Genomic DNA, 13798 nt, shown 5'->3' with positions numbered 1-13798 from the left:
TTACCTCATGACCCACTGGATAGATTTCAATGAAACATTCAGAAAGCAATCAATGGCTATACATCTACAACTGCTTAACTTTTGGAGTCAACTCAATTCAAGATAGCTGCCACAGCTGACTGACCTAACAAAACACAAACATGGATACAACTCAACCACTTTTGTGGATATTTAGATAAAATTTATTGTGGTGGTGGGTGAGATTAGTCTCCAGCTCACTCTCTAAAACCTTGACAGTAACTGTTAGTCAACAAAGTTTTTCTTTTTGCAAATTATTTCATAAACCACTGTCCAGATTTCAATGAAACTTTCAGAAAGAAATCATTGGCTGTAGATCTACAACTGTTAAATCTTTGGAAGCAACCTAATTCAATATGGTCACCACAACTATTGCCCTTTGCCTACACAGATATGGTTATGCCTTATTGACTACAGATACTTAGCTAAAATGTGCTGTATGGTAGCTGACAGTCATTCCCAACTTATACTCAAAGCACAAACTGATAATGTGAGATAATGCAACATGTTATTTTTGAGGGTTTGACCAAAATAAATATAATTTAGTAATTTCTCAACATAAGATTTTAGCAATTCTCTGATATGAAAGGTGGCAGATGAAATGCATTCCTTTAAAGAATGCTTGGGTTCTAATCATTGTTATGGAATCAGTGAACATGGACTTATTTTACCCACAATTTTTTGCCATGATTATGTCTGAATACAGAGGTTTGTTTGTCATAAATGGACATGAGTTAATAAAGTACAGGTTGCATTTGCACGATTCATGTTGTATGTGTGTTTGTGTGTATCCCCAAAGAAATTATTACAGGAGCGGTCAATTAGCAGAAGAGTCATCCTCAGTTTATTGGATACCACTGGTCTCCATTAGGTCATACTGTGTGCACACAGACACATATGTCACCCTCATTAAACTCTCATTTATCATCCATAACAAGAGACTCCTCACCAACACATTAATGGTTTAAGATAGTTAGACAGTCTGCAGAAGAAGATATGTGTTCATTCATTATGGTACTTTTGATCATGAAGTTGTTTACTAAAATCTGTCTGAATGTTTTCCACAATCAGTATAAATTCTTTTATCATTTCTCCGTCTGTAAGTTAAACAGTCATTTGTTCCTTCAGGCTGCTATCCCTGCCCTGGCCCCTGTCTCAATCCAATAGCTTTGGGAAGCCGCTGGCTCGCCTACGCTGAGAACAAGGTGGTCTACGCATACACACACATTCATCTGGTAACAGAAGTACCTTATCTGAGAGAAGCGACATATTTACCCTGAAAAAAAAAAAAAAAAGAAGCTTTTTATCTATTTTCTGCTTCTTTAATCTGTGTGGATAAACAACTCATTCCAAGAAGAGTCCACTACAGATGATAACATTTTTGAAAATCAACAGATGCTCAGGCATTTTCTGTTTAATGGGATTGTTAAGTATTTACAAAAACCAGTATGTCCCGTTGAGCACTCTGCAATACATTTAATGCATAACTGTGTTTTGGTGCTAGGCCACTCAAGTAATTGACAGATGGGACTGCTGTTTGTGTGACTGCTGAAGGATTTCCTGAAATGACAAAATCTTGCTTTTTGAACAGAGAGAGCAATATTGGGACAGAGCATTTCAAGTGATATTGTATTTGAAATTAAATCAGTGGAGATTGGCTGTTTGGCTGTGCAGACTTCTTTTTTTTAAGTAAAACCAATTTCCTTGAAAAGTAGCTGAGAGTAGAACCTTTTTAATATCTGAATCAGAGTTAATTTCTCCAGATTTTTGTCTTTATTTGTCTCCAGCCAGCCAGCCTATACTGTGTGTCCTATATTTCTCTTTAAAATGTTGTTTTTGCAGCTGATAAGATGTCATCAATCTCGGGGAGGAGCTTGTGGTGATAATGCCCAGTCTTATACGGCTACAGTCATCAATGCTGCCAAAGTAAGTGACAGTACCTCATACAGCTCTTTGTCTTTTATATAGAAAGTTTAAATTAAATGTTCTAAAGAGAACATTATATAATACAACCTTGTCTTGAACAAAAAAAAGAAGACATTTTATTCATTCAAATTAAACATAGAAGTCAATGGATCAGCTGTAGGTTTTCAGGATCAGAGAGATTATTGTTTATACTTATTTAGAACTGCTGTTTTTGGGTTGTACACAGCGGGAGGCTCTGAAACCCTGGAGGTCTATTCATCTTTGTTTAGAGTAGTTTAGTATGTGACTTAAACTGAAAAAAGTCTAGATGACTAGTTTGTAACAAGCAAAAGAACTGACATGAAAGCCTTGCAATAGGTGCCTGCAGTTCATAATGCCAAATGCACCCCTGAATTTGTGTTTCCTAAAATCTGGTCAACTTCGTTTGAACAGTTATACACTGTTTTGTGCAGGGTTGCTGTAACTTTTCAAGCAAACAGAAATCTTCAAAATGTCTAAAACTAGAAAATCTGGAGGGGCTGCTTTATTCAGTAAAACAGTAATTAAAACTGATGTTCTCAATTTGATTAGGAAAGAAACTTAAACCCCCTTCAAACTGGATATTATCTCTCTATGGTCTCTATGACCGAGACAAAATATATTGTGAACAAGCCATGCTGGAGAGAGCAGGCCCCCACGTCATGGATGCGCTGTCACTATGAAAATACACCACCACAATATTGCTACAGAGACGTTATACATGTTCAAAACTCTTTACGACCTATCACCCTTTGTCATGTGTTATGGTGAAGCCCACTACATTCTGTATACCTTGCTTAGACCCAGCAAAGACCATCCACATTTTACATGATTTCTTTTATGTTGTAGCTGGAGTTGTCATCCAGTATGAAGGGGGGCCTAAAGTCCATCTCTCACAATTTCAACAATTGTAAAGAACTTGGAGGTCACACTATGCAAGCTCAATGTTTGAAAATGTCCATTTCACACTGTGTAAGTCACTGCATGCCTGTGCTTCTCTGTACTTATCTGACCTCCTTCAACCTTACACTCCATCCCGGAACATCAGGTCTTCTGATCCAGGACTGCTCTCTATCCCTCAAACCAAAATGCAGACTTTTGGTGACAGAGCTTTCAGAGTCTCATCCCTAACCTTCTAGAATGTTCTCCCTGTTGTCATTTGCAACTCTTCATAATTGGAATTATTTAAAGAACTCTTAAAATTTTACTTATTCATCAAAGCGTACAGTTTAATGTTATTTTCTTCAGCTTATAAACAGACGCATGTTATTTTCCCTGAACTGACTTTTTGCGTTGGTTTTGTTGCTCATTTTAATGCTATTTTTTTTTTTTCCAAAATGTCTTTATTAGAATTTTAACAGTTAAGACAAACCGCTTGAACGTTTAACAAAAAAAAAAAAAAAAAANCAGTATTAATAATAGTTTGGTTCAAGTCACAATGAAATACACAACACAAAACAAAAACAACAACATGTCTCTCACATTCTTAGTTCCAATGTAACCCTTCGCATAATCTACGCCTCATCCGTGTACTGAGATATTTACTTCAGCAGTGTATGCCCTTTAATAGAATTGTCTTTGGGAACTGCAGTGAACCTAGTCTTCAGTCATTTGCGCCGTCCTCCTTGAAGTTCAGATGTTGGACATACCTAATAAAGGGATTCCATATGAATTCAAACATATTCTGTTTACCCTTTAATACATATGTAATCTTTTCCAGAGGGAGGGTAGATGTCATCTGCTGTAACCACAGGTTTATAGTTGGTCTATGGGTCTTCCCCCAGAAAAGTGATATACATCTTTTTGCATTAAGCAGACCTAAGTTTATAAAAGTTTGTTCGTTTTTAGTATTTAATGCTATTTTTATTTTTTTTTTTGTTTAGTCTAATCTTTTATGTACAGCATCCTTGGGTTTCATGAGACATTTTTTTAATTTTAGTTTATTATTAATAATAATAGTAGTAGTAGGAGCATTTTTAATTTTCAAAAGAAGAGGAGGCTGAGGTAAATGGGACAGCTGTAGACAGCCTCATGGCCGAGACAAACTACATTACAAACTACACAATTTTTCTCAAAAATTTCAGACACTGTGTGTTGTCACATTTGTTGAAAGTTATCTTTAGTTATTAGAGTGATCTTGTCACAATAAACAACCACAAACCATCAATTCAAGCTCAAAACCAAATAATTTTTTATTTTTTCTTGACCAAATTGTAACTGCAAGCCAAAAATTGTACAGCGTGAACCCGACTTAAGACAGCCTAACACTTATTGAAGGGATCACTGAAGGGATCAACTTACTTTGTGCAATCATGCTGATATGAAATCCAAGCTACTTTTTACATATTATTAGGCTCACACTGTATTGCTTTATGCTTACCCAATAATCGCATGCTCTTATATTGTTATTACAACTGGTTTGAACTCTGTGCTATAAAAGCACATCAGACCATATTTCCAGCTGTGCTGACCCCATCTGTAAATCTGTTGACACTGGATCCACCTGGCCTGCCTGCCTGACTGGAGCTAAACCTTTGACACACTTCATCATCCTACCTATCTTTCTATTCTCTCTGTTTCTGGTCCTCTATTCAGAACCCAATCCCTCCACCTCTGATACCAAGTGAAATTCACTCCTGAATGATTTAGTTGTTTGCCAGTGTGGACTAACTAGTTTTCTTGCCATGTGGTTTTAGTTGGTGTAGTCCCCACTTGGTCCTACAGGAAGGACTAATTTATTTAAAGAGAGTATGTGTATCCAACAGCTAGTGTGTAGGAAATGTTATTAGGAAACATATGACGGTATACATCAAAAATAAGCTTTGTCCCCAGGAGGTTAAGAGCATCATCCAGAGTGGACAGTGGCTGGGGTATTGATATGAAGACAGGCAGTCTACGCGTGCACCCTCTCCTCATTTAGGACCATATATCTCAATATAGATGACAAGGTATCTCATTCTGGCTTGTGGCGCGACACGCTGGCTCTTAGTGCTGATGTCCAGAGACACGGAAGGGGGGATGGGTAGCATTAAAGTGTAATGGCTTTTGTTTATAAGAAAGATTAAAGAGAGAGCACAAGAACTCTGAGCAGCTGAGCATTTTTTTTCCTTACAGGAAGTCTGTGTGTCACATCAGGCCTGCTGCCAATGGCTTCTGTGCAATTGATTGAGAAAGACCTTTCACATAAATTAAACTGTAATTTGTTTAGATGGCGACATCAGGCTGTGTGTGTATATGTGTATGCATGTTTTTTTTCAATCCTCAGACATGATCTGCCCCTCCAATCCCACCAGTAAATCAATAGCCCCTGTTTGGACTACCACGAAGAACTCCACAACTGCAGTGATTAGAAAACACATTAGTGTTGATCAATTAGGGGCCAAACGCCTCTCTTAATAATTGATGGCAAGTCTTGCATTTTACACACACTCAAATGCACACAGGCAGCAGACACTGTTAGTGTGCTTGGCCAAGTGGCAAAGAGAGACAGTAGGTGATCCTCAGACCCAACAAACGCGAGGCGCCACGCTGTATTGACAGGGCCGCCTAGTCTGAATGCTTGATTAGGCTCTCCAGGGCCCCTTTGGCGCTTACACACACACAGACACTCAGTCACACGCATTGGACTCCATTAGACTAAGACAGTGTAGTAGGTGAGATAGACTCCACTTAAGCAGCACTATCCATTTCCCTCAACCGAGCCACAGAGGTGTGTTTGAGCCAGACACCCTGACTGGGCCTTAAGCTGACACAGAGGAGCCTCTCACACACACACTGGTGTTTCCTGTGGCTACAGGGCTGCAAATAATCAGCACTACAAGTTATCAGTAGGCATCACGTAAACACACACGCACACACACACACACACACACATCCTACTGTACACATCCTCTTCTACTAGTCAGCTTTGATTTTCATATCCTGAAAAGCCTTCAGGCCACATAGCAGGGTTCCTACGTGGTCTTGAAAAATATGCAATACTATAAAATGAGCTTTTAGTGTTTTCCAGTTCTGGATAAGTATAGTTAAAAAAAGAAAAAAGGAAAACTGAGTATGAAAAAACATTTGAGTTTCGGCACTTTTTCCCCTATTCATGCTGATATGGTCAAAATAAATTCTTCTGATTTGCAAAGTTCTTTTTAGATTCTTGATGGAAAATTACAAATTACATTCAGTTTCTGCTCCTTGTGTGGCAGAATGTGAATGTTAAACATATTGCAAAGTTCTTTATGAAATTAGTCAGGTTCCAAAGGGTGCTATAAAAGATCGAAACTGGTACAACCAATAAATGTTTGTAGTTCAATTTTAAAACCTCTCAAAAAATGTATTGAAAATTTGACAATGGAAATTTATGAAATTTTAAACTGGAAACTGTGTAGGATCCATGACATGGCTGCAGAATATATGATGCAGGAATTTATATTATCAATTGCACAGTACTAATTTTTGTTTTGTTTTGTCTTTGCCCTTTTAGACTTTGAAAACGGGCCTAACAATGGTGGGCAAAGTTGTTACTCAGCTGGCAGGCACCTTACCCGCAGGCACTCCTGACGAGGAGGGAACACCTCACTGTGTGAATCGCCGCAGCCCCCACAACCCAGGTGTCGTCACCATCGTTGACACAAACAGCGTTGGTGAAGGACAGGTCAGTTTGATGCTCAGATGATTTTGTTTGGCATTGTCAATGAATTTTATTACTTAAATCTTAAAATGATTGTGTATTAAACAGTTTCAGAAAGTATGAAGATAGTTTACTGTGTGTATAAAGCCATTTTTGTATGAAAGACCTGTGGATTACTGTGCATGACTCCGGAGATTTTAAAACAGGAATACTATTTTACCATACGTGCAATCATCTTGATATTAAAATCCAAACAAATCTTTACATGTTACAAGGCACACGCTTTATTGCTTTATGCTCATGTCACAGTTGGTTGCAGTGGGTGCTGGTCAGTTGTACCTCTGCTAAATTGTATCTCCACTTCATACCCAGTGGGGTTCATTTTGTGCCCAGCCATTACCCCATTATCATCCGTGGCTGATGTTTTGTGCCCACTGAGAACAAAATGGCTTCCACTTTGCACTAGTCGGTGACACAGGAGTGGATTTTCACTCCTGTCCTGTCCCACTCCCACAGAAAAAAATCTTGTCCTGTCCCAACTCCTAACTCCAGAGTAAAAGAAAAAAAAAATTCCTGTCCTGTTCCACTCCTGGTACAATGACTCCCACTTCCATTCAGAATGACTCCCATTCCTGTACCACTCCCATTTTTGTTCTTCATTTAGTCTTTAGGAAATACATTGAATTTGATTTGATCTTTTCCCCATTCTTTCTTAGATTACTTTGTGTTCTGTAGTTTTATTTCAAGATATGGCAACAGTTCATCTGTGGTACAAAAGGAAGGCATTTATTGCCTTAATCCAAACAAAAACCTTTAATAAAGCTCACAAAACATAAATAATACATGGCCTACGATCTCTTTAAGTTTTCTATGGAGGATCAGCTGCTGAGTCCCTGTTTGTAGCTTTTTTGGAGATCAATCATACTAAAAACAAACAGGAAACAGTACATGGGTCAAACCATGTCTACCTTAGTTAAATGAACCCAAACATAACATATTAAGTTTTATTTTACTAATTTATTAAAAAATTGTTTCCTTAAAACAGTGACATTACCTTTCTGTTTTAAATTGTTTAAATTAAACAAATTGCACCAAGCCAGAGAACTGAACAAAAGTGCAGAACAGCATTACCTTCACAAATTGGACCTGAGATTTGTAAAAAGAAAAAAGTGCATATAATGCAAACATTAAATAAAAATACAACTGCCATAAAAGTCTACTTTCCCACTCTTTAGAACATTTAAATACCATAACTCACAGCTCTCATGAACTTCAGGATTATTTGCGATTTTCTGAGATTCTAAATCAAACAGAATTGTGTTAAAACCTTTGTGTAATATCTTTATATTCAAGAGCAGGGTTTCCCCCAGAAAAGAGGCCAAGCCCAGTGGTAGGTGGCCGTTCGCCGGCCGACCGTGATTTGGTAAAAAAAGAAAAGATTAAAGTTGACAGGAAAGTTAAAAATATGGCTATTTATTATGTGATATTGTAAGATATTTGTGCCAAATATTTACACAACTACAGTTTTACAAAAAGGCACTTTTGAAATACTTTTTTTAAACATAAAAATACAATTAAAATAAATAAATAATAATAATAAATAATTGATTGCACCTAATTTGAATCCTAATTTAAGTCACATTTACAAATAAATTAAATGAACATATATGAAAAAATGCAAACCAAGCACCAACACGTCTCACGTCAAGGCCAATGAATAACAACAGAGAACTACAGAGAAAAACAGACAGATGCTGTACTGTACTGTGCTTTTTGTGGCACAGGCTGCATGTTGGATCACTACATGTATAAACCCCCCACAATAAAACAAAGCATCTAATGCTGAAGTAGAATAATTTTACTGTTAAACAAGGATAAATTAGCTTGCATCATATTAATATTTTCACTAAGTACAAAACATGCTTACCATATACGGTCTTATAAAGCTACCCTCTGAATTTCAGCTCAACTAACCCTTTTTGGTTAAACCCGCTCGTTCGATGTTTATTGCTGTGGCTCCAGCGACGTGCTAACTCCAGCTGTAGCTAAATGTGGCTCGGCCTCAGGGCTCATTAGAGTCCCGCAGGGCTCTGTGAACAGCGCGCGGACCTGAGCCCGCGGTGCAGTATTCTCCTAAAAGACGGGGGGCAGTACGCTACGTAACTAGTGGAAATACGGTAAAAAGAGAGCAGATGGTTGAATGGAGCGTGGTGCGCTGTCCCCCCCAAGTTACAAAAGGTGCACAACACGACACCGCGCGGGACCTTCATGCCATTGCGTCGCTGTTGGCGCGCGTACCCTTGTGCGGTGAGGTAGATAAAGGTAGCGGTTTTGGGGGTTCGGGTGGGAACAAAATTGTACAAAAATGACGTATTTATAATAAACAAGCGGAGCTCAGCCTGGCGGCCGGCTCACCAAAGCCTGGCAGCCTGCCGGGCTTATAATATGCTGAATATTCCCTTAAGAGAATTTAATTTCATTCACACTGCTTTTATATAACCATTGTCTCAGCACATGCTGATGTATGAGTCACTATGTGAGCATTTATTGGTTGTAAGGCCCTCTCAGGCTAAATTTGGGCTCAATTTGTCTAAAAAGTGAAAGTTTTGTAAATGTCTAAATGTACTTTTAGATGTCAGAGGTCTGCCTTTAGCTAAGATTGGTTTAAAAAATCTCTGTGGTGTAGTTGTAGTTGGTGATTAGATTTGTGTCTTCATTTTGCTCCCCAATTTTATCATGTAATCAGGTATCTATCAAGTAGTTTATTGTACCTTTTATCAATCTTTGACTCAAGCTGTACTTCATTTTCTGATGTTGAAACTGATGTGATAGTAAAACTCAACTTTTTCTGCTTTAAGGAATTTTGGAAATACAATTCCTTGATATGTTTTTATTCATGCAATTTCTATGCTGTAATTGTTCTCCATGACTAAATTTACACAGAAAAGGTTGGGGCCAAACAGTAGTTAAAAGGTGTACCAGGATTCATTAGAGACCTGTACCAATATGTGGTTGTGGTTTGAACCATGCCAGTTACATTCATAATGTCCAAAGAAAAGCAAAAACCTTTTATTCCCTTATTTCTCCTCAGCCACACCAAACTGTGATTAATCACATTGCAGAGACTGTCACATTATTAATGAGCCATGTTAGCATACACAGTACAGTTAGTCAGGAATGAAGTCACCACGTACACGTCGGCTGCCTTCTCTGCTGTGTCTGCGTCCACCTCGTAGGTTGCATGTTGTCTTATAAGCCGAACTTAAGCCTTCAGAAACAGGTCTGCACTCTGTCACTGACTGACACACTGTAACCGTACACTGGCCATAAACACTGAGTAGGCCCGTCAAAGAAGAAGCTGAGTGTGGGAGAAATGGAGGGCAAGATGAGGGGGTAGCTAAGAGTGATGGTAAGGGGGTGTGAGGGGGGATTGTTTCTGAAAAAATGGGAAATGTCAGGAATATGATAGAGGTGAGTGTCTTATGTCAGTTTGGGAATTCTGGACGTTCCCTTCTCTTCAAGACTTTGAAATTCCTTATTTGGAGCAGGAGCCTCATGGTGCACAGACACACGCTCTCCCCTGTGTAACAGGCCTGGTTCTCAGGAAGACACTCTTGTTTCAAAGGGCTCAAGCAGGATTCCCTCACTGCACAACAATCTCTGCATGCACTGTAAAAAGTGATCTGCTTAATGTCACCAGCCTCTTTCTTCATTTCCTATACTCCTCCTTTTTTCTCTGCCTGTTTTTTTCTTCTTAGCTTCAGAGGAAGTCTTAATGCTTAGGTCAGTATCTCACTAGGCTGCGACTGTTGGAGACTAATTTGTGAACGGGATTCATGAGGCAGTCTCCAAACTCCCCTCATATGTTTGTCAGAGTTCTTAATTTTCTTTTTTGAGTTGCAAAGGCTTGCAGTCTTGTCACTTGAATTTTGAAACCTGTTCAAAAAAATCTGTGCAACAGATCTTCTCTCCAAATAGTAGAGTTGTCTCAAACCTTTCTCGGTTTATTTTCTATAATTCTGGATCGTTAAAACTGTATTTTGACACCAGCATGGGAGATCTTCTTATGACAGAACATATTTGAGGCTACAACCATTAATCCAGGTCTAACCATGTCAATAATAAATAATAATAATTGTGATAAAACTTCTCTCAATTTTCCTACCTTCATTTCAATAGTGTACTTCAGTAGATTAACTCATAAATGCCAAGGTGGGTACAAAGTGAAGCGAGGAGGGTATGATGTGGGAGGAAGTGGGCAATAAAATGATACACCTGACTAGGAATGCAGTTTTGCAAGTTGTTCACATTAAAATAGACCATGATGGTCAAAACTTGCATGGCTAACTTCATACTTGGTCAAGACACTCAAAATTCAGTGTGACTGCAACTGGAAATGCCTGTTTTGTTGCAATTTTGAGTTGCTAACTAGTTTCCAGTGATCGCAGCACAGAGAGATACCCCTCTTAGCCCATTTTATTAGATTTCTCCTGATATTGACTGCAAACCTCTTACTAAAATGTTAAAGCAGACTTAGGGTGTGCAAATAGATATTAGAATTCACACTAAAATATAATTTTATTTCTTGGGCAAGTGTCAGAAAAAAGTGTTGATGAATAAAACCCTCTGCCATCTTATGTGAACCAACATGTTGCAGACAGATTACCTCCAGTGTAAATATTTTCACATTCTTTTGTACGTTGGTGTGGCACAGTGAGCTTAGCTTATTATTTAATGAAGCACCAACACTTACTGAATGCAGTTCAGATGCTTGTGATTCTTATTTTTTTGGACACAGCACAAGATTTTGAAATGCTCACTTATGCCATCCATGAGAGACTCAAAGTTCTATGTGTTTCATTGTGGGACGTCAGAGAATGATGCTCAGGGCTGTGATGATATCACACCCTGAGCATCCCTTGAATAAGGGAAAGTCCTTCTTTTTGTTTATTGTTGTCATCATCAGAAAATGCTTTTAATTCTCCCCTTGTGTGTGTCCTTTATGTATACACCACAGGTATTGGTGAGCGAGGACTCAGATGGAGAGGGAGTGGTGGCTCACTTCCCAGCTCATGACAAACCCATATCCTGCATGCAATTCAACCCCAGCGGTAAGATACATTCACATATACACTTTCTTTATAGACAGAAGGAAGACTTTTAGCAAGTTCAAAAGATTGATGGCACTTGTCTAAATGTAATGTCTTTGATTCAGAAGCCCCCCTCAGCATTTGGCAGAAACTGAACTGGTTCCAAAATAAATGTATATTCAGCTTAATAACACAGTGAGCATGTGTTCAGAATATTTTTTCCAGCATAAGTCTTCACTATAGCTTCAGCTTGTGTTAGTGTGTAACAGAAAGTAATACATATATTACTTTTCATCTGACTTCATACGGAGTCTAACTGACAGTAAAGCTCAAAATAAATTAATATACTTGCATGTTTTTCCTTACTTTCAAATTAACTCCATTATGGTGTGTTTCCAACTGACGTACCTTTGTTGACCGTAGTAACTTTGCACTCTCCAATGTATTGAACTTTGTGCGATAAACATATTAGAGGAGAAACACAAACTTCCTTCCTTTCGAAAAACCACAATTTCTGCTTGAAGAATTTTAATATTTCTCTTTGAATCTGACTTAAAGTACATAGGATTTAGCTCTCATGAAAGAACATTTACATTTCTTTTTTTTAAAGTACATGTCAAGTATGTTGTATAAAATTTTAAGTGAACTATGACAAGACTGTGTTGTCAGTTTTGAAGGTCTCCTTATTGTTCCATATTAGCTTCTCTTGCTATTGTTGACATTGTGTAACAAATGTTAAAAAAGTCTGACGCATGCATAATGAATAAGAATATCCTGAACAAAAACGAGTCTGATCTGGCTGCAGCATCAGCTACCAATGCTGAGGATAAAATAAATATTCTGTAGCTTCACTGAGGTCTAGAACAGGAATCAATATAATTACTGTGTTTCTGCAGTGATGAGATTACCAGTGTGAAAATTAGTGTGCTTCCTGATTGTCTTATCATGCTTACATAATGTAAGTAGAATTTATTTTTGTATGAAATGCAGTAGTAATATTGTATTACTGTCATATTTTTGACAAAAGTATGTGACACACATTACTTGAAGTCTTCAAAAAGTAGTTCAAGAAAATCATAATAGTATCTGCATCAGGTTTGCATATGAAGGCATATTTATTAAAATATTTTTAGGGCTTGATGGTAAAAATTTCTTTCTCATAGGTTGTGTTCTGCCTGTAGGCCTATAGAGAAAAGCACAGACTAGTTAAAGGGTTACACATAACTTGGATGGGTGGATAACAAAACAAAAGCCTCAACGGTGAGCTTGACTAGAAAACTGGAAAAATCAATATGTGCTCTTTGACTTCCAGCATCTTCTGCATGTGGAGTTTATTAGAAACTTTCTCCCACTGGAAGGATTCTCCCAATGGAAACAGATAACAAAGAGAAGGGCTCATACAAAGTACAATTAAAGGCAGACCTAGCTATAATTTCTTTTTCTCATATGCAAAGATAATTTAGTTTGTTTTCTTTGACGGTACTCTTATTGGTGGAGCTAGGTTTTTGTTCCACTGCTGCTGGTTGCAGTATTCTGTTTGAGGAAAGCTTGATAGAAATGAAAGCAAAGCAGCAGTTTCCTGAAGGCTCTAGACTGAACACACTCCTTGCTCTGAGCTTTTCTGAAACTGCAGTTCAGAGCAGCAGCTGTATGAACACACTTAAAGCTGATTGTTCAGCTTTAAGTGTTACAGACATCTGAAAACAGAACAAAAAGTATTTAAACTTTATGCTTATGCCTATTCACATCATTATAGGTATTTCATTTTGTCACTCTGACCTGCTTTGTGAGTGTTGGCAGTCGGTGTGTGCAATCTCTGCTTTTGCGTGTCTTCCTGTTTCTCCTGCACAGTGTATGTGAGTAAGTTAATAAAGAAGCTGCTGAGAGATGACTCCTCACCCCATGACCCCAAAGCTCAAGAATCCTTCAGTGACTTTGACTTACAACTTACTGAGCAGCTCTGTCTGTGCAGGAAGAAGATTAAAATTTTTCACAGATCACTCTCAGTTGTCTAGACTTCATTGTTTTCCTCTGTCTAAATCAAAAACACATCCTAGGTCAGTACAGGTAAATTACTAAATATGTGGTAAACACAAACGTTCTTTCTGTTTAAAACATTACAAGT

The 13798-nt window shown here is 38.0% G+C and overlaps 1 protein-coding gene across 3 annotated transcripts in view; it reads left to right on the top strand.

Moving 5' to 3' along the window:
- Nucleotides 1-13798, top strand: part of bcas3 (BCAS3 microtubule associated cell migration factor) — a 383299-nt gene that overhangs the window by 54736 nt on the left and 314765 nt on the right. For all 3 annotated transcript variants that reach the window (XM_017422045.3, XM_017422044.3, XM_037973032.1), the window contains exons 10-13: nt 1147-1223; nt 1861-1944; nt 6437-6607; nt 11601-11694. In XM_017422045.3, coding sequence (XP_017277534.1) covers nt 1147-1223; nt 1861-1944; nt 6437-6607; nt 11601-11694 — 426 coding nt within the window. The remainder of the gene's footprint in view (nt 1-1146; nt 1224-1860; nt 1945-6436; nt 6608-11600; nt 11695-13798) is intronic.

This window comes from Kryptolebias marmoratus, linkage group LG2 (genome assembly GCF_001649575.2).
Source record: "Kryptolebias marmoratus isolate JLee-2015 linkage group LG2, ASM164957v2, whole genome shotgun sequence".
In the NCBI taxonomy this organism is placed as follows: Eukaryota; Metazoa; Chordata; class Actinopteri; order Cyprinodontiformes; family Rivulidae; genus Kryptolebias; species Kryptolebias marmoratus.
Note: the sequence above shows the minus strand (reverse complement) of the source record. Positions and strands in the feature narration are given on the sequence as shown.